This window comes from Sapajus apella, unplaced genomic scaffold (genome assembly GCF_009761245.1).
Source record: "Sapajus apella isolate SASKATOON/1434 unplaced genomic scaffold, GSC_monkey_1.0 scaffold61, whole genome shotgun sequence".
NCBI lineage: Eukaryota > Metazoa > Chordata > Mammalia > Primates > Cebidae > Sapajus > Sapajus apella.
Genome location: NW_022437001.1, coordinates 3,651,241 through 3,672,872, shown reverse-complemented (window position 1 = coordinate 3,672,872; position 21,632 = coordinate 3,651,241). Strand labels below are relative to the sequence as shown.

Here is a 21,632-nt window from a genome sequence, read left to right as displayed (position 1 = left end):
TGAATTTGAATCATCAAAGCAGTTAAAATTAAGGACATGATCATGAACAAGCCACTTAGCGTCTGTGCCCTCAGATCCTTAATACAAATATTCTTCTACCTCCTAACTGGCTCTCTATAAACATCAAAAGGAAGTTGGGTTCAATAACATCCCCTTTAAGGCTTAAATATTCTATGGTTATAAATAGTTTTACAAAATCTTGGAGGAAACTATGCCAAAATAATAAAAAGTGTTTATGTTAGAGAGTAAGTGCTTGTATTGTCATCCACTTTATAGTAAATTCATGTATAAAAATATTGATGCATAGGACATTATAGTTCATCACTGTATAATGAAGTAGTATTTACTCATAGTAAACAAATATACTATTTTTATATTATTTTAGAAGGGCTGGTTATGCCAACTTGGAATGTCTCTGTATTGGTCCATTTTTACACTACTATAAAGAACTTCCTTGAAGCTGGGTTATTTATAAAGTAAAGAGGTTTAATTGACGCACAGTTCCACATGGCTAGGGAGGCCTCAAGAAACTTACAACAATGGTGGAAGAGGAAGCAGGCACCTTCTTTACAAAGCAGCAGGAGAGTAAAGAGCAGGGAGAATCACCACTTATAAAGCCATCAGATCTCATGAGAATTCACTCGCTATCATGAGTACAGCATGGGAGAATCCGCCCGTATGAGCCAATTGCCTCCCTCACTGGACAAGTAGGGATAACAGGTTCCTCCCACGACACATGGGGATTACAATTAAAGGTGAGATTTGGGTGGGGACACAGAGCAAAACAGTATCAGTCTCAGTTGAGGGGACTCTTTCTGTGAGCACTGAATAATGTTAAAGAAACCCTCACTGTTCTCCAAAGACGTTGGCAGCTTCCATGCTCCTCTCTCTTGCAAAGCCTTTTCTTTACCTTTCCTCTCAATATTGCTTAGCAGAGCAATGGAGCACTCACTGTGTGTTTGTTTTACATCACTTATCACTTATTGTAGTTAATTATTTATATGTATCCTTTAACCAGTCTATATCAACACATGAGAGGAAAGATGTTTTATTTACCTTTGAATCCTCCTCATGTCTATCATAGGGTATTAAATACAGACACTTGATAAATATTTGTGGAGTGACTGAATAATGCTCTTATCTTAATTTGAATTTTTGCCTCCCAATGGTAAATTTATATTTTATTTATTAAATAAAAAATTTAAATGCTAAAGAACTGTCATACTATATTACAGCCATATGTTATAACAATCTTTGAAGGAACCCAGAGAGAGCAAATAAAGTGATTTCAGTATATAAATGATAAAAAATATATTTATCTTTAATATGAAAACATAGCATTGCTGCTTTAGTAATCCTTGATGTACACATCAAATAGTTTATGCACAAATACCTGCTATGGGCTGAGAACTACAGTGGGGAGTAAGGATAATTAAGCAAAATGTTTCTCAAAAGCTTATAGAACTATCAGAAATTTCCCAAATAAATATTAATTATATATTTCACATTTTATGTATTTTGTATATATAAAACACATTTTACATATTTTAAAATATAAAACTATTTTTAAATAGTTTTGAAATATGCTATTTTAAAATGGCCTTATTTCTCCTTTTCACTGAAAGGCTTTATTTTACTTTGATGTAAACATATTCTTTTTATTATAGTTTAACAGCAAAATCAAAACAAATAAGACAAATGTGAATTTATCAACAAAGAACAATGTAAAAGTAGATAAAACAGCTTAATTTTAAATTGTGGAATATGGCACAACATATGGAAGTTCAGAATAATATTTTTAAGACTCAATATTTTATTATATTAAAAAATAAATGTGCATCAAAATGTGTAGAATATGTAGAAAAATTAAAAATTCAGTTATATTAAAACAGCAAACAAAGCCCACTGTATTCAAAAAATCTAGAGATTAAAGTTTGCATATTCTTAATTCATTTTATGTAATTATGTGAGTATATTATACATGATATACTGCTTTGTAATCTTTTTTTATTAAAATTTATTGTTCATATTTCCCTATAAGTAAACATTCAATAACATAATAATAATGGTCACATAGAATTCTGTCTTGTTTATGTCATAATTTACTTTGCTATTCCCCTGTTGCTGGACATTTGCATTATTTCGACATTTCTTTTCACTACAATGCTGTAATTACCATCCTTATAAATAAATCCATATGCATTATTTTCTTATGATTATTGTGCACAACTCACTACATTCTAAAATAATATACTAATTATAATTTAATAGCTTCCTGATGATTCAGTATCATCTCCATCAAAACAAAGCACATTTCTTGCAGTTTAATGTGGAAATGTTTGCTCTAGGGTTAGAATGCCTGAACTGAAATCCTGGTTGTACCATTCAATAGCTGCACGACTTCAAGCAAGTTACTTAGCCTCTCGAGGAAATAGTATCTCCCTCTATAAAATGAGTTTGATACAGCTTCTATCACATAGATTATGAAGATAACATGAGAAAATGTATAGCTCTCAGTCTTATAAGAACATGAAGTAAATAAATATTAACTTTACATTGATTATACATTTTTTTTCATCATAACAACCGTATCTGTCAGGGTTTTCCAGAGGAACAGATCCAATAGATACACATAAATAAACTGACTATGAAGGACTAGTGCATGCCATTGCAAATACTGTACCAAGAAGTCCCACAGTCTGCCATCTGCATCCTAGTGGCCCAGAGAAGCTGATGGTACAAACCCAAAGGTCTGAGAACTAGGGGAGCCAATCCTATAAGACCCAGTCTGAGCACAGAGTACTAGGATCTTGGGGGTTGATGGTGTAAGTCCTGGTTCAAGTTCAAAAGTCCAAGAACCAGGAGCACTGATGTCCAAGGCAGGAGAATATGGATGTCCTAGCTCAAGTACATAGAGGAAACTTACCCTCTCTCCACCTTTTTTTTTTTCTATTTTAATCTTCAACAGACTGGATGATAACCATCTGCATCAGTGAGGGAAATCTTCTTACCTAGCCTACTGATTTAAATGCTAAACTCATCTAGAAACACCCTCACCCAGAAATAATGTTGCCAGCCATCTGGAGATCCCTAAGCCCAGGCAAGTTGACACATAAAATTAACCATCACAACAATTATAGTAGATACAAGGAACTGCGAAGCTTTTCAACCTTGCTTACCCCTTGCTCAAAAAACTCAAGTCATAATTGATTTCAGTTTTAAAATATTATATAGATTTATTTTATAACTATTAAATATTACATCAAGATCTCTCTGTGTATACATCTTGTATGGCCAGATGTACTCACTCTCTTTTCCTAGGCATTACACTTAATTGCTTCTATTAAATCAACTAACATGCAATCTCTATTGTTTTTCCTTATGCCCCTGTTTCTTGAGAGCAATATTTCCCAACGCTCCTAAGAATATTCTAAGAGTTCTTAATTAATCCATTATATTTAATGATAAGATGATAAGAAACTCTCAGAATCAGTTTTAAACCTGTTTTATCAATCAGTGACAGCTAATTTTAGTAAACACACTTCTGAAAGCCAACCAGTCAGTGAGACTTCCTGCTTTTCAGAGTTAACCACTGAACAAAAGTCTTATTCTCTAGTAACACATTTCTGAAAGTCAATCAGCAACTCAGTCTTTCCTGTGTAACCACACTTAGCATCCTGTGTCATTTTACTCCCACTGCTAAAAGCTGCTAATCATTTACCTATATTCCTTCTATATTAGTTATCTACCGCTGTATAACAAATTACCCCCAAACCAGAAGCATAAAACAACCAAAATTCATCTTACCCCATTTCTGAGAGTTAGGAATCTGGGTAGCTTTACTAGATGGTTCAGGCTCAGGGCCTCTGATGAGGTTGCCTTCAAGCTCTCACCAGAGCTGCGGTCATGTGAAGGACTGACTCGCCTGGAGGCTTCATTTCCACATTGTATTACTCACATGGAACTCAGTGCCTTATTGGTACAGGGAAGTCTCAGTTCATCAATACATACACTTCTCGTAAGGGCTGTTGGAGTGACCTCAGGACATGGCAGCTAGCTTTCTCCAGTGCAACTTACCCAAGGGAGAGCAAGGAAGAAGCCAGACTCTCTTTTATGATCTGGACTCAGAAGTGAAGTACCATTACCAGTGCTATACTCTATTAGTAACACAGATACACTATGAGGGGAAAATACACAAGAGCATGAACCAAGAACCACATCCTTGCAGGCATTTTGGAGACTGGCTACCACTCTTCTCAAAAACCCTATATAAGATCAACAGCCTGCTTTGCTCAGAGACCATGTTTAACTAGTATAACTCCTCCTTATTTAAATAAATAGTAAATTCAGATTTGAGGGTCTTATTTCAGATACTGTTAGTGTCATTTTTAAAAAATTTCTAGATGTTCTTCCTAGATTTTTTTGAAGTTCCTCATTTGGAAGCATTCTGTTTGACCCAGGAACGAATAACAGTGCTCACTGCACCTACTTCAGCCAAAACTCTGGTAGTGCTTTGTATCTGCTAGAATGTGAACACTTCTATGGCAGGTATTAAGCCTAAGTTATTTCTCAATCTTTATTGCCAAGTATATAGTAGACACTCAGTTAATACTTGTTAAATAAATAGACACAGAAATCATTATAAAGTATTAATCCTCCAATTTTCATCTCATAAAGTTAAGCAGTATTGAGTGGTAGATTGTTGCAAATGTCCAGCTTTTTTGTTATCTAATAGACTTGGTGCCATCTTAGTATCTTCTTACTCAAATGTTTCCAACATGCTTGGTGAAGTTGGGTTTGGGAGGTAGTAGACACATCTCTGATTTTATCATTGAAATCCAAGGAAAAATGGAATTCACTTAGAACTAGCTACCGAGAACTAGCTCAGTCGGGGAGACTCCCACGCAGGCGGGCTGAAGGTATTGAGAGGCAGACACCCAGAAAGAACAACAGAGTGGATCTATCCTGGGGACCAACAATCTGAGAGCCCGTGGGGCCAACAGCTCTCCAGGACTGAAGGCCCTGACCAGAGATTCAGCCACGTATTTATTTGCCCTTTGACTGGTGATTCTATTATGTAGAACACAGGTGTTCTACATAAATACATAATTCAAGAATATGCCAAGTAGGCAGCTGTTACCTGTCTACCACTAATTACAAACTAAAAGGTATCCTCCACAAAGGAGCCATGGGGGCAGGGTAAACTTAATGCTTCTCAACAGAACACAATCATTTCATTAAATGAGGAAGATCTAATTCATCACCCTAATACATTTATTTGTAACTTGAACATATTCAAAAACTTTAGCCAGATACAATATAGCAATTGTTTTTATCTTACTCTTGGATGATTCATGTAAGTATAGCAAATGTTGAAAGTTTGAACCAACTCAACCATGTAAACATAAAACGTTTCTCCCATCAACAATTACAATTACCGTGAAAACACATTCACATCCATTTGCCACTACCAAAGATAATCAAAAGGACATTAGAAAACATGACACTGGAGACTGATGGCTGTGGATAGTGAATACAATAAGGGATGAATGGGCATGTACCCAAACAACTTTTTGAGTCCTATTTGATATAAAATAGATTTTGCAGTGACTATATGTGTCACTTCAAGCAAGCAGATATGCAAAGCATGACATTGACTTAAACATAGTGCATTTAAACTTATCCAAATTAGAATAGGCCATTTCCTATATTTGTGCATATATAAATGATATAAAATATATAGAACTCCTTTCAAATGAGAATATAAGTTTTTTACAGTAATTAATCCTCAAAGAACACCTGAAAGAATGGGTTCAAACTTAAACTCAGTTTTGACAAGAGTAATAAATGTCTATATTCTAAATAAGCAAAGGAAAACCAGGACAAGTCAGGATAGCAAATTTAAGAAGGCAAAATAAATGATATACACATCAAATAGTTACAGGAAAATATGACAAAAATTAGATTAAAAAATATGAGTAGAAATCCAAGTAAATGCTGGGATGTGTATTTTTAAAAGTCTTTAAAAGGTGCAAAAATATAAGCAGAACTAGTTAGTAGCTAGGATTATATTCACAGTAAATCAAACATGTATTGGATTATCATGTCTTATTCTGAGCTTCTTCCCTTGAAAGAAATGAGAAAATTGGAAAAACGTTCAGAGAGAAGTGCCAAAAAGGATCAAGGATTAGCAGGAGGGATTCTGAAGAATACATTAAATAGCCCATTTTAGAAAGTAGAGAGTCATAATAATCTATGCATAGCCTTTATTTTGTCGTTAGTGAATATGTTTCAACTGCAACAAAGGATATATAAGAAAAGAAAGTCTTATGTTGCAAAGTAGAAAATTCTTAAAGATCACCAAAAATCGCCTTGACTGTCAAGTATGATTGCCTAATTGCTGGAATCTTTAAAGCTAGGACAGATTCTAATTTAGCAAATGTATATCAGGTCTTGACTAAAGGCAGTTGTACAAACTGAATGACATTAAAAAATACTTTGTACTTTTTATATGGGAAACAACAGTGATTAGGCCAAGAAATCAGGCTCCAGTATTAATTTAAATAACCATGTAGTCCAGGGGTAAGTAAAATGAAGTGCTAGAAATTATATGAAAAAGTAGTAGAGCTACAGGGCGTTGATATTACCCAGCATCTGAACTAATGAGAAACTTGACAGTAATACAATAATACAATTTCAGTTAAAATGGACCATTGGTTTGGGAAAGTAATTTGATCATTCATTTGTATTTCCTAAGTGATTTTCTTGAAAGATAATAGCTAATCCAGCCCTTCAAAGTATCTCCATTAGAATTTCAAGAATTATAGGGCCAATGCTCCCTAATATAATCCACAGCTTCAAGGTTAAAAATTTGCCAAAGTCACAAAAGCTTAATGAAGGAGGGAAACAAGTTCAGCATATTTGTAGCAGGCCAGAGGGTTGGGAAGCTTGAGGACAGATAGTGCATAAGGAAAGACAACCGAAGATATGTTAAAAGGTCAACTTTCCAAAATAGCCTTTCCAAAAATAAGTGTGACAAGCCATATATTTCTGGAAAAAAATTAAATACTTGTTTTTTACTTGGTCTAAGATTATAAAATAATAATGTAGAAGAAACTCTTTGCACCTATTAAACAAGTTGAAATTATGACTTATGCAGCATTCCAGTTACAAGCAAGCCACTATTCTAAGAAATACGGGATATAAAAATATGGACATATCAGGATTTTTAGAGAATGTATTGTCCTAATACTAGGTAATTTGTTACCAACCTATGCCATTTATGGAGCATTCGTAACTCTATTTACTCCTTGGTTCTTGCTGTTGATAGATCTCTGAATTTACAGAGTGAAATCACTAAACAGGAGTGCCTACATTATAGAGTATTAATATTGGAACACATAATAAATTCCCAGAGCTATCTTCCCTAAAATGTTTATAGTTAAGAAGTTACTCAGTTTTAGGAAGCACGTCTGTAATAGACTAATCTTTTTCAAAGCAAATGTTGCAAATCTCTTGTCAGTCAATTTAACAACAATGTAATTCAAAAAGATTCAAGGCTCCAGTACTTAACCCAAAGAAAAAAGAAAAAAAAAAAAAAAACACCACACACACACATACATAGCAAAAAGCTTGGAAATCAGAGTTCAAAAGTAACAACCTAATGCCACTTGTATATTTTCTTTTTATTTGTTTTATCTCAACAAAATTTGCTCTATTTAGAGCAAATAGGCTCTAAACAACAAACACAAATAAATATAGGTCACCTTCTGATAATTTCAGGTGGAAAATCGCAGAGAAAATAAATAGCGGTCAGGTTCTTAATTCATCTTGTTGAACCCAAAGCTTTCAACTTAAGATATGCTTTTTCATGATTTTCTTTCCTTTTCTTTCTCTATTCTTTCTCTAGGCTATTATAGAACTAAGCACTTAAATATGACTTTGTATACACCAGCCCAATGATATTAAACTGAATTTGTGACTTCCTTTTTTTGATTGTTTTTTTGAGACAGAGTCTCATTCTTGTCGCCCAGGCTGGAATGCAGTGGTGCGATCTCAGCTCACTGTAACCTTCACCTCCTGGGTTTAAACGATTCTCCTTCCTCAGCCTCCTGAGTAGCCGGAGTTACAGGCACCTGCCACCACACCCAGCTAATTTTTTGTACTTTTAGTAGAGATGGGGTTTCAGCATGTTGGCCAGGCTGGTCTAGAACTCCAAAATCAGGTGGTCTGCCCACCTCGGCCTCCCAAAGTGCTGGGGTTACAGGCGTGAGCCCCTCCTCCCCTCGCCCAGCCAATGCTCTTTAAGTTTTCAAATGCAAGTTTCAAAACTTCAAGAGAAAATTAGAAAGACTGATTGTACCAAGTGTTGATACAGCTGTGGAACAAATGCAACTCTCATATCTCTGCAGTGGGTGGGTAATATGGAACCTTATAACCAATGTGGAAAACAGGTTAGCCAAAACAAATGCAAACACATATCTAAACACAGTCCTGAACATGAATGTTCATAGCAGCTTTACTTGTAGTAATGCAAAAGTGAAAACAATCCAAATTTTCAACAGCCAGTGAGTAGACAGGCACAATGTAGTTCCCCTGTTCCAGTGTAGGCATGAAAGCATAAAATAGTCCCTTGTTAAATTGCAGGCATAGCATCTAAGAAGAGAACAATTCTATAGGATCTACGTATCACCCCACATCATCTAAGTAATGAATATAGTTATATATTTAAATTATAAGGTATTACTTCCTCTTTACAACAAAAAATAATGTTCAATATCTTACCTATGTATCTATATCCTTCTTCCCCATTTACTATGGGTCTCAACCAAGTTGACTTGAGTCGTGTACTGTTAGGCACGTTCGCGCCTTCAGGAGGATAGAGTGTAAATAACATTTCAATTGCTTTGGACTTTTTGATTAGTTCAGAATATTTTTCTTTGCCATCTATAAAGAAAAGAGAAAATATATAAAATTTTAAATATTTTACAGAGTGTCATATTTGCTTCTTTTAAGGGATGCAAATTAAAAATGATTTAACAATTTGGATACTAAGGGTCACACTGAAAACATGTTTGTTTTAGTCAAAGTTACTTTATCAACTGAACTTTATTGTTCAGTTAATTCCCAGCAAAAATAAACAGTAAGGGCTTTACTAATAACTTCTTAAACCACTATCAGCTGGAAGCAGTATTGTTAAAGCTGTGAAAAAATAATTAAGATAACCAATGAACAGCATTCACATTATACATCCTATAACTTAACCATATATTCTTACTTTTAATATAAATAATGGAATCAGATTAATCTGACAAAAATGTTGAAGTAAATATAGAGCTCCATATGTTGGAACTACTAAAAGAAGTAACATTCCTCGGCTATCGTTTTTAAGAAAATATAAAAATGCATATTGCTGTGACTGAATTATTTTTATCTGGGCATTTGTGTAGCACATATTATATGCAAAGGATTATTCCTAGTGCTTTAAAATATTAACACATTTAATTTTCATAACATACCTATATGGTAAGTCCTATTATTATTTCCTTTTACATGTAGAAACTGAGACCCAGAGAAGTTAAATAACTTGCCTAATTCTCACCGTCTATAAATGATGCAAGTAGGCTTCAGATACCTAAGAAAGCTCTTATTTGCAAATGAATCTTTGTCAACTGAACATGACCTGTAATAACTAGAAGCTGAGAAAACTGCAATTAAACAATAATTTAAATTGCAGAGTGAAAAATCTCTGGTATACCCACTGGGCCTCCAGTTTGTAATTCTAGTTTTTGATTGATAAGTAGGGGTCCTAAAATTCAACAAAACAGTCTCCTGAGGATTTAAAGTGATTCTGCCTACAAACATTTTAAAGAAGAGACACTAATGTAAATCTCTACTTATAACCCCATTACATATATTTATTTCTTTCCTCTTAGTTTCCTTTTTTTTTATTACATGTAATACTTTCTGGTAAAATGAATGTAAGGCCATATGACATGATTTCATAGCTAGCAGTGTGCCAGGTATCCATGTATTGCCTCACAAATCCAAATCCATCCTTCATTGTCCTGCTTCTGAGACTAGAACACTTCTTCCTTGTAATATGCCATGATTTTAAGTATAAAGCAAAGAGGGCAATGGAGAGAACTAGAGGATGAATGTGTTCTTTCTGGATCTGGTGGGCCTCTCAGCAGGCTCCTGCAATTTCTCTGACATCTCAGAGGGCACTATTCTCCCACCACTGTGTGCTTCCTAGAGAGTTCCGCCAGCGCAGCACCTTCCTATGAATGGCTTCCCATTGAGCTCCACAACGTGACATCTCCCTACAGACAATTTTTCCAAGACCCACAGAATGGCTTTTCTATGAATGCTACTAGTATGCAAGCTCACTGTACTCCACCATTCATGAATCCCCATGGGTGGCCTTTGTAAAAATTTGTTCTTTCCTTAGATGCTCTACCTCAGACGAAGGTGTCCCCATATCTTCTCTTGTCAATTATTAGAGTTCTTTTACCCCTTAGTAGACAATCACAGTTCCTCCAATCTCTGTCATAGTTAATAACCACTATATTAGACTTTTCCTGCTTAAATTACTATGAGTTTCTATCTGCTAAGTGGACCCTAACTGATATAGACAAATCTGGGTTCTCATTCTTAATGGGCTTTGAAATACAGTCATGTGGAGAGAGATCCAAGATGGCTGATCACTAGCAGCTCAGGATTGCAGCTCCCACTGACAGCGCAGAGAACGAGAGGACGCCACACTTTCAGATCAATTTTTGTTGCTCACGCACCAGATTTCCAGCGGAGGGGCCCCACAGGTCGCCAGCGCGACTCTTGTGGCCAGCGAGGCGGTTTTGCCGCTGCCTTGGTGTGGCGGTTCTCTGTGCAGAGTCAGAAAAGCACCATCAATCTTAAAGCCACTGTTTTGGCCGGCGCAGTGGGTTGCTCAGATTTTAGCGCCGGGAATCAACGGACGTCCATTCAGAAACCCAGCTATAAAGACGGTAATTATAAAGACCACAGATGGATAGATTTATAACGAAGGGAAGAAACCAGCCTAAAAAGGCTGAGAATACCCAAAATCAGAACGTTTCTCCCTCTACAGGGGATCACAGTTCCTCATCAGCAACAGAACAAGGCCTGATGGAGAAAGACTGTGTTCCATTAGCAGAAGCAGGCTTTAAAAAGTGGATGATAAGAAACTTCTGGGAATTAAAAGAACTTGTTCTAACCCAATGCAAAGAAACTGAGAACTTTGAAAAAAGGTTTGACGAAATGTTAACAATAACACACAATTTAGAGAGGAATATAAGTGAATTAATGGAGTTGAAAAACACAACACGAGAACTTCGCGAAGTATGCACAAGTTTCAACAGCCGAATTGATCAAGCAGAACAAGAGATATCAGAGGTCAAAGACCAACTTAATGAAATAAAACAAAAAGACAAGATTAGAGAAAAAAGGATAAAACAGAACGAGCAAAGTCTCCAAGAAATATGGGATTATGTGAAAAGACCTAATCTACGTTTGATAGGTGTACCTGAATGTGACAAAGAGAATCAATCAAGCTGGAAAATACGCTTCAGGATATTATTCAGGAAAACTTTTCCAACCTAGCAAGGCAGGATAATATTCAACTCCAGGTAATACCGAGAACACCACAAAGATATTCCTCAAGAAGAACAACCTCAAGGCACATAATCGCCAGATTCACCAGGGTTGAAATGAAAGAGAAAATACTGAGGGCAGCCAGAGAGAAAGGTCAGGTTACCCATAAAGGGAAGCCTATCAGACTCACAGCAGATCTCTTAGCAGAAACCCTACAAGACAGAAGAGAGTGGGGGCCAATATTCAACATCCTTAAAGAAAAGAACTTTCAACCCAGAATTTTACATCCAGCCAAACTAAGCTTCATAAGCGAAGGAAAAATAAAATCTTTTGTGAACAAGCAAGCACTCAGAGATTTCATCACCACCAGGCCTGCTTTACAAGAGCTTCTGAAAGAACCACTACAAATAGAAAGGAACAACCAGTATCAGCCTTTCTAAAAAATACCAAAAAATAAAGAACATCAATATAATTAAAAACTTGCATCAACTAATGGGCAAAACAGCCAGCTAACATTAGTTGGCAGTATCAAACTCACATATATTGTTATTAATTCTAAATTTAAATCGACTAAATCCCCCAATCCAAAGACACAGACAGGCAAAAAAAGCCAAGACCCATTGATATGCTACATCCAGATCCATCTCACATGCAAGGATACACAAAGATTCAAAACAAAGGGATGGAGAAAAATTTACCAACCAAATGGAGAGCAAAAATAAATAAATAAATAGAAAGCAGGAGTTGCAATTTTTGCTGATAAAATAGACGTTAAAGCAACAAAGATCAAAAGAAGCAAAGAAGGATATTACACAATAGAACGATCAATGTAACAAGAAGAGCTAAATATCCTAGATATATATGCACCCAATTCAGGAATACCCAGATATATAAGACTTATCAAGAGACTTGGACTCCCACATAATAATAGTGGGAGACTTCAACATCAATATTAGACAGATCACTGAGACAGAAAGTTAACATCGATATCCAGGACTTGAACTCAAATCCAGAACAAGTAGACTTAATTAACATTTATAGAACTCTCCACTTTAAATACACAAAATATACACTCTTATCAGTACCATATCACACCTATTTATAGATTTAAATGAAATATTGGTTGGCTGCTTGTTAATTATTTTCTTTCCTCATTTTTTTTATGCCTCTATTATTAAACACAATTAAGGCATACCCATTTTTAGACTGCATTCTACCCCGGGCAATAAAGCAACACCCCTGTTCTCTCTCCCTCTTCCTCTTCCTCTTTCTTCCTCTCCTTCATTCTTTTTTCTTTTTCTTTTCTTTTTTTTATTCTTTCTCTTTCTTTCTTTCTCTCTTAAAAAAAAAAAGAGAGCTGGCTCTGCAAAAACATGGAAGGGATTTGGGAGAAGGTGTGTGGGAATAAGAAAAAAAAAATACAGTCATGTGATGTATAACAACATTTCAGTCAATGATGGACCAAATATAAAATGGAGCTAAAATGCCTAGCAAAATCCTGGCTGTGGTAGCATTGTAGCACAATGAATTACTCACGTGTTTATGATGATGCTGGTGTAAACAATGTTACTGCCAGTTAATGTATAGAACATGCAACTATTTATAGTACATAATACATAATAATAAATGGCTATTACTGGTTTCTGTATTTACTATACTATAATTTTTAACATTATGTTACAGTGTACTTCTTCTGCTTATTAAAAAACAACTGTAAAACAGCCTCAGTCATGTCCTTGAGGAGCTAGTCCAGAAGAAAGCATTGTTATCATAGAAGATGGCGGCTTCATGCTGCTATTGGCCCTAAAGATTTTGCAGTGGGACAAGATGTGGAGGAGGAAGACAGTGATATTGACGATCCTGTGTAGGCCAAGGCTAATGTGTGTGTTTGTATCTTTATTTTTAACAAAAAGTTAAAAAAATTAAAAATATAAACAAATTCTAAAATAGAAAAGTCTTACAGAATAAGGATGCAAACATATGAGGTATTTTTGTACAGTTATACAATGTATTTGTATTTTCAGCTAAGTGTTACTACAAAATGTCAAAAGGTTACAAATAAATTTAAAAGTTTATAAAGTAAAATATAGTAAGCTAAGGTTAATTTTTTATTGAAGAAAGAAAACATTTTTGTTATAAATTTAGTATCACCTAAGTGTTCAGTGTTTATAAAGTCTACAGTTGTGGACAGTCATGTCCTGGGCTTTCACAATCATTCACCCTTTACTCACTGACTCATCCAAAGCAAATTTCAGTCCTGCAAGCTCCATTCATGTTAAGTGCCCTATATAGGTGTATCATGTTTTGTTTTGGATACTGTATTTTTACTGTACCTTTTCTATGTTTAGATACACAAATACTTACCACTGTGTTACAATTACCTATCTCTATTTTTTGTATGCTTCAATTTCTGGTAGAATAAAATGCCTACACTAAAATGTAAGTAGTGGTGAATATAAAACTGCCACTTTCTCCCACTAACTTATCCTGACTGAAGACAAATAGAAACACATGAAGTCAATGGAGTATTGAATTTGCAAAGATAATGATAAATGTAACATTAGACGCGCATTGAAGATTTGTAGCTCAGAGTCTTGCTAATGCCCCATTTTTCAGTTGGTAGTGTCAATGGAGCCTTGGAACTTACACAAACAAGGCATCATGATTTTTTTAAATGATTGTACCTTCTTTCATAATTGCGAAGTTAACTACAAATAAACATTTTTTTTTATTTTAAAAGGCATATAGCTGTAAAACTCTCTTCTTCATATTTCATTACACATGTCATCCCAAGATAAAAGCAGGAATTTAATTTGTTTCTGATATTAATAATTTTTACTGTTTATGGACTACTTCTTTTTAGATACACTAAGTCAATATTGCCATATGGGATTTAGATGTAGCAATACACTACTTTTGGAACTCAAAAGAATAAGAGCTCTTCTTTATCCCTACTTCACCAGGCCACATATGCAAAATTCTGAAGTTTTTAATATTAACAAATGGATAAAACATAGTTGTCAGTATTTATTGAGAGCTTAGTATACAACAGGTGTGCAAAGTAGGTTATACACATTTGCTAAATTAATTCTAAAATCAGAATACATTTAATTTGATGACAATCCTATGAGGTCAATATTATCATACATCACAGCTCAAGATACTTAACCATAGGGAGGTTCCAGGGCATTTTCATGGCCTCCCAGTTGGTAAGTGGTGAAACCAGAATTTATTCCATATTCTGTCTAGCTTCAAAGCCTGTCTTTTAAACCAAAATGCCATACTGTTTTAACAAGTGGTTGCTGGTATCAGAATACTGTTAGCACTTCAATGGTTGCAAGTAAACTGGTGGTCTCGCCCTTTGCTATCGCCCTTCCAATCTCTTAAAATCCTTCTGCAGCTGTCCCTGTAAAGTGTTGCCTGCTGGTTAGCCCTCTGAGAGCAGCTTACAGCTCTTTCCTGGAAGTTTACTGACGTTGGTCTTTCTCATAAAAATTTAGTTTGTAGTGCTCACTTCGGCAGCACATGTATTAAAACTAGAAAGATACAGAGAAGATTAGCACGGTCCCTGCACAAGGATGACATGCAAATTTGTGAAGAGTTCCATATTTTTCAGGAGGCTGAGGCAGGAGAATTGCTGGAACCTGGGAGGCGGAAGTTGCAGTGAGCCGAGATCCTACCACTGCACTCCAACCAGGGCAACAACAGCAAGACTCCATCTCAAAGAAAGAAAAAAAATTATTTTGTAGCAGCTATTGAAGAGCCCTCAGGTCAAAACCCCTAATGATGGCACTCTCAGTTTGCCAAGAATAATGGCTCATATAAAATCCCAGAGTATGAACCCTACACCGCCTCTAGTTTTCCCTTGCCTCTCAGATAACTGAGGTTCATTATGCTTAATATGCAGGGTGGATGAGGAGTTTTCAGAGAGCTCAAAGTTGCCCTTCCCTTCCTTTCCTACACAATGTACTGTGTTACTGAGAGCTTCTTGCCTCCCTCCTGCAGATTCCGAAAAGGAGTATTTAAGGCAGTGACTCCAAGGTTTACTTCAAGAATCACAGTGATTTTAAAAATAAATAAATAAATATTAGAAAATTGATATAAAGATGGCAGACAGCTTTACATTCTACTAAGTGAGCCTAATAAGAAAGAGCATCTATTGTCACAATTGTTCCTCTTTTTGTATGTATTACTGAAGGATATTTTCACACTAAAAATGCATGGGCAAGAACATCTCAGGTGGCAGAAAAATAATTTACATTGAACCATGAGAATTAAATTAAATTTCTAGAATATTTTAAAGTTTCAAGTTCTTTCTAATGTGCCTGCCCCTTCACACAAATGCCAGCGCAGACACATTTTTAATTGCCATTAAAAATGGGCAAATGTATAAACTATTAAGGTCAGGACCAGTCCTAATTTATACCAGGAAGGCTTGGGTGGCTAACAAAGCTTTACTAGTGACCTTGAGTTATTAAACCAAAATGATAGGCCTAGTTACTCAAAGTCAATTTTTAAAAAGCATTTATAAGTACAGATAGAAATAGCCAAATCCTTTATCTTTACCCTGTACTTGTACTATTAGGTAATTAAATTTATCTGCAAGGTTTAAAAAAACCGTATTTTATAGTTTTCATACTAATATAAAGATCACAGGCTAAAAACAATGGCAATAGGTAGTGGATGTTTTCTTTCATTGTGAATATTATGCATCCACAATGAATTAGCAATTTAACAAATAATATTTAATGAATAATGAATGTTATTTATTAACTTGCTAATGCATTCCTCATGGGCTACTAGCCAATACCGTGAGGTTTTAGTGAGCAGTTTTCATACGTGAGTTTGAACTGGGGGACAAATAACCCATAACCCACTGTAAATAACCAATTTCTAAATGCTATACTTTTAATACCTTGTCAGCATTCAGTCAAAGCACTTCATGTTGCATTCATTTTCTTTTATTTGAAATAAGTGAATGTCATACTTTTTTGTCATGCCATTTTTATCTAAGCTTATTTCTGTTTGTTAGTAATATTTAAAATGGAGGATACCAATTTATCAATATAAAAAATTATGTACTTCTTGAGGAAAAGTGAATCTAAAGCAGCCCCATTATTAAATTAATGAAACTTTCTTCCATTTAGTTTCTTTTAAGCTGAAATATAAGGTCTTAAAGATCGCTGATAAAGGAAAACATTAACCTTCAAAACCAAGGGGCAAAATAGCTAAGAAGGCAGTTAAATTATATGCCAATTAATAATATGATCTGTAAAAATAAATGCTAGGACCACGGATCTCATGTTACAATTAAATACCAACATTAGTTAATTAAGACAAGAATGAAAATGTTCTTTAACCCTTTACTAAGAGTAAATAATAACATAAAATGAGGATATAAATTATTTTAAAATGTTAAATTATAGCAAATATTACTTCCTTTAAACCCTTTCAGGTCATGAAATCAGGCACATATTATAAATTTTGCCAGAATATTCTTCACTATATATTTAAAGGTTAAATGTTGAAAATTGTGCTGTTGATACATACATTTATAAATGCAATGAAAATATTAAAGTAGAAAATTAGGAAATCACAGCTATTTGATTGTTCAATAAAGAAAACTACAGCTAGTTCAAAAGGTTCACTTCTTCAGTGGAATAAAGAGTTCATAAAGAAATACGCTAACATTTTAACATTCTTTTCATTCTGTATTTACTTATTTAGTTTTTGCTTGTTTGCCTAATAAATTAAATATCTTTTCAAGTATTCAGTATAGAAAGCTAAAAGATATTTTCCTTTTCCTGTCTTTATGGGCTTTTGCCAGTAACACAGATCACATCACTATATAGAATAAATTATATAGCTGCCCAAAACACTAAAATACTTGTAGTTAATAATTCCAATAGTATTATAAGGATTTCTTAGGAAGGTCATTTTCTTTCTTCTAAAAGCATGTGTGTGTAAGTATGTGAGTGTGTATGTGTGTATAAGTGCGTACTGGAAGTAATACATTATCTCAAAAATGATTAAAGTGATTAATTTTAAGTACTCTATTTAAAAAAAATAAATATTTTTATCTCTGAGTCTCAAGATGGGTAGGTTAAATCTATTAATGTGGCTTTGCTCTGACTAAAGACAGAGGAGTAAAGATAAATGCTCCTCCCACCTTAGTTACATTTGTGAGAGTAATATAATAACACACAAAAAATCTTAAAATGTAAGAGCATAGTGGCAGCTTTTATTGGGCTCAGCATACACAATCCACAAGATATTTCTTCTCACTGTGTTGGGAAGATTCTTTTAATAAAGAAATTTTATTATAAGGTCAGATGTATGAGTTTCCAATTAAGTGTCGCTATTCTTTTTTGTTTGTTTGTTTGTTTGTTTTTGTTTTTTCTGAGACAGAGTTTCACTCTTGTTGCCCAGGTTAGAGTGCAGTGGCGCAATCTCTGCTCACTGAAACCCCTTCTCTCATGTTCAAGCAATTCTCCTGTCTTGGTCTCCAAAGTAGCTGGGATTACAGGCATAAGGCAACATGCCAGCCTAACTTTTTTTGTATTTCTTTTTTTTGGTTTTAGAAGAGACAGGATTTCTCCATGTTGGTCAGGCTGGCCTCGAACTCCTGACCTCAGGTGATCCGCCTGCCTCACACTCCCAAAGTGCTGGGATTACAGGCGTGAGCCATTGGCACTCAGCAAGTGTAGCTATTCTTAATTGATAAATTAGATTTGAATTACCTAGTCCTTTTGTTTTTCTTGAGACAAATCACATCGTTTTGGTCATTTTTCTACATCCTTAAGGGGCAGAGGGCAATCCAATGAATTTTTAAGCTATTCATTACTAATATCAATTTTAAATGTATTTTGAGCTAAACATTGCAGTTAATTACACAGTTAAATATTTTAAGTACTATTTTCCCATACTATTTAAATCCCTAACAAAAATTGCAATAATTGGCAGTTGACTATAACGAGCTTAGCTTTATGCCTTTGCTCAACAATTACATTAGCCCTGGCATGAAAAAAAAAAAAAAATATATATATATATATATATATATATTACCCTTTTCTTGTGCTTAGGTCTCTTTCTATATTCAAGAGGCAAAAGTAGTACCATGTTATTTCAGTAAAATTGAATTCCAAACAAATGAGAAATTTCCTGATGGATTATTCGAACTGAATTCAAATAAATGGTTATTTAAAATTTGTGTATTAATTTTTAAAAATAAGTGCTGTCTTTCAGAATTGAGCCACTCTTTAACTTTTTAGACTTCACTATCCAGACTTATTTATATTTCTTAATAATGTTAAAGATGCCTATAATTTGAGGTTTGTTTATTGATTACACTAATGTTAAGGTAACTTTAAATTTTTTTCCGAAACATGATTAGACACAAACCAATTTATAAATGGAAGAATTTACTTACTTAACAAACGTACAATTTTCTGGCCCCAATTTATTTATATGCATTAATAGGTAATTATTTTCCTAGTTAAAAAAGACACAATAATGTCAAAGTTTTTCTCTTTTCCTCTCCCATACCAAGAAAAAGTATGTTTTAATCAACCAAAAATATAAATAGAACTGCATCTTTACTGAAACATGAAAATTCCTACAACTTCCAATAACTTTAAATAACATATAACAGAAAAAATAAAAATAACACCTAAATAAGAGAGACTGTCTAGAGTGGACACATCTAAATTTGGTATGGGTGAAGCCCTGGATACATAATTCCCCTCCATTTATGGACCTGTGAAACTCAAGAATAAGTTATCTGCTCACAAAATACCTTGATGAGACAGGAATAAGCAATTCTCATTCAAAATGGGATAAAAGAAAAAGAAAAAGGGTCTCTGATCCCAAGCCGTTTCAAAACCCAGCTGGGCAAACTTAAGAACATTTATAAGGTAAGAATAATCCTCTATGGTTTTCAGCTCTGCCCTCTAAGTCATCCTTTTTTTTTTTTTTTAATGAAAAGTAGCATGGGTTAGCAGCTGAGTCATTTTAACAGTCTATTTCCTGCCTGTGCACTTTTGGGAGTCCAGTAGACTTCTTCTACTTAATTCTGTTTCTGTCCCTTTTGGTCCAAGCTGGCAGTGTTCTACTGATTTAAAATTCTCAGAAATTCTGAGATCTCATGTGTATCATGGGAATTCACCTCATTAGACAGGAGACTTGCCCACAAATCTTTCCTGTATAATCCCATTGCTACGATTAGAATGTTTGCTTTCTCCAAAATTCAGCTTGAAATTTAGTTGCCATTGTGGCAGTGTTGACACATTTTGGGAAGTGATTAATGCCCTAAGTTCAGCCCCTTTTTGTCCCTTTGCACTTCTGCTTTCTACCATGTAATGATACAGTGAGAAGGTCATCACTAGTTGCTAGCACCTTGATCTTGGACTTTCTAGCCTCCATAATTGCGAGAAAATACATTTCTGTTCATTATAAATTACTCAGTCTCAGGTATTCTGTTATAGCAGCACAAAACAAACTAAGAAAGCTATCCTCATTTCAAGCTTCTGCGTAGATAACTAATGAGACCTGTGAGTCACACATTTCTTCTTTTCAAAGAGCCTTTGTGTGATTAAATTATCTTTTTGATCTTTCTGAGGTATCAGCTAAAGTTTGTCCAGCTATAATCTCAGCTGTCCCTCTAGAGTATGCTTTCTTGAGAGTGAATCTCCATTTTAGCATTTTTCACAATCTGGGTGGGTTGAAAATTTCCCAGATCATGTAGCCCTGGTTCTTTGTTGTGCAATAGTACTTCTTTCAAATGCAATTTTCCCTGGCATTTTACTATAAGCAACAAAAAGAAACCAGGCTGCACAGTCAATTCTGCTTAAAAATTTTCTCAACTGAATGTCCAAGGTCAAACCTTGAAAATTCTCTTCCTATGTAACTATAGGATATTATTCTACTAATTTAAGCTTTCTGACACTGTATAATAAGAATCTCTTCTCTTCCAGTAACCAACGGCATGCTTCTCATTTCCTCCTGGGCTCTCATTGTAGCAGCTTTAATATCCATATTTCTACTAACAGTCTGTTTATAATTAGATATTCTCTAAGGTAATTTAAGTTTCCCTACGATGCTCCGGACTTCTTTCTGAGTCCTTATGAGCAGAGTCTTTGACATCCATAGTTCTACTAATGGTCTGTTCATGGAAATACAGACTTTTTCTGTAAGGCTCCTTAATATTCTAACCTCCACAAACTGCTCAATTTTACATTTTAAAATAATCTGTATCGGTCAGTGTTTAATTGATATAGAGGAAGAATTATTAGACTATATCTCAACACACACAGAGAGAGAGAGAGAGAGAGAGAGAGAGAGAGAGAAACAGGCCACCAGAAAAAGCAAGTTGAAATTCTTTTGCATGGCTGAAGTTACTATTCAAAGGCAGAATTTCTTCAGGGAAGCCTCAGCTCTGTTTTAAAGTGCTTTCAACTGATTGTTTCAGGTCTGCCCATATTATCTAGGATAATCTCCCTTACTTAAAGTCAATTGATCATGAACTTCAATCGAATCTACAAAATACCTTTTGCAGCAACATCTAGGTTAGTGTTTGATTGATTAACGACTAGTCACGTTTGTACATTATAAAGATCATGACAAGCTTAATAAACTTAAAGTTATAAAACATGTCCTTTGGGAATCCAAATCACTACCAACAGGTAATAACAGCTGGCTTTAGATGTTCCAAAACAACATTCAACATAAGAAGAAAAATACCTATAAACTTCTGAGAAAATTGTGTAATTAAAAGTTTTATATGAAGCCAAATATAAAAACACCAAAAAACATTCTCAGAAAATATAGCACCTACAACCTCTTCTTGCAATACAACAAATGAAATACTACATTTTGTTAAAATAGAGCCAATAAAATTGAATTAAAATAACTAAAGAATCAAGAAGCCAATGGTAAAATGGGAGAGAGAGAGGAGGGAGGGAGAGAGGGAGGGAACAGAGGAAGGAAGGAAGGAAGGAAGGAAGGAAGGAAGGAAGGAAGGAAGG

At 34.7% G+C, this 21,632-nt stretch overlaps 1 protein-coding gene and 1 non-coding gene across 2 annotated transcripts in view; one reads left to right on the top strand and one right to left on the bottom strand.

Annotated features, from left to right (window-relative positions):
• IQCM (IQ motif containing M) overlaps positions 1 to 21,632 on the bottom strand; it is a 414,386-nt gene that overhangs the window by 64,383 nt on the left and 328,371 nt on the right. The window contains 1 exon segment of the mRNA XM_032246433.1: positions 8,785 to 8,946. Coding sequence (XP_032102324.1) covers positions 8,785 to 8,946 — 162 coding nt within the window.
• LOC116529079 lies at positions 15,117 to 15,223 on the top strand. Its single transcript, XR_004259371.1, has one exon. It is a non-coding gene; the product is annotated as a U6 spliceosomal RNA (small nuclear RNA).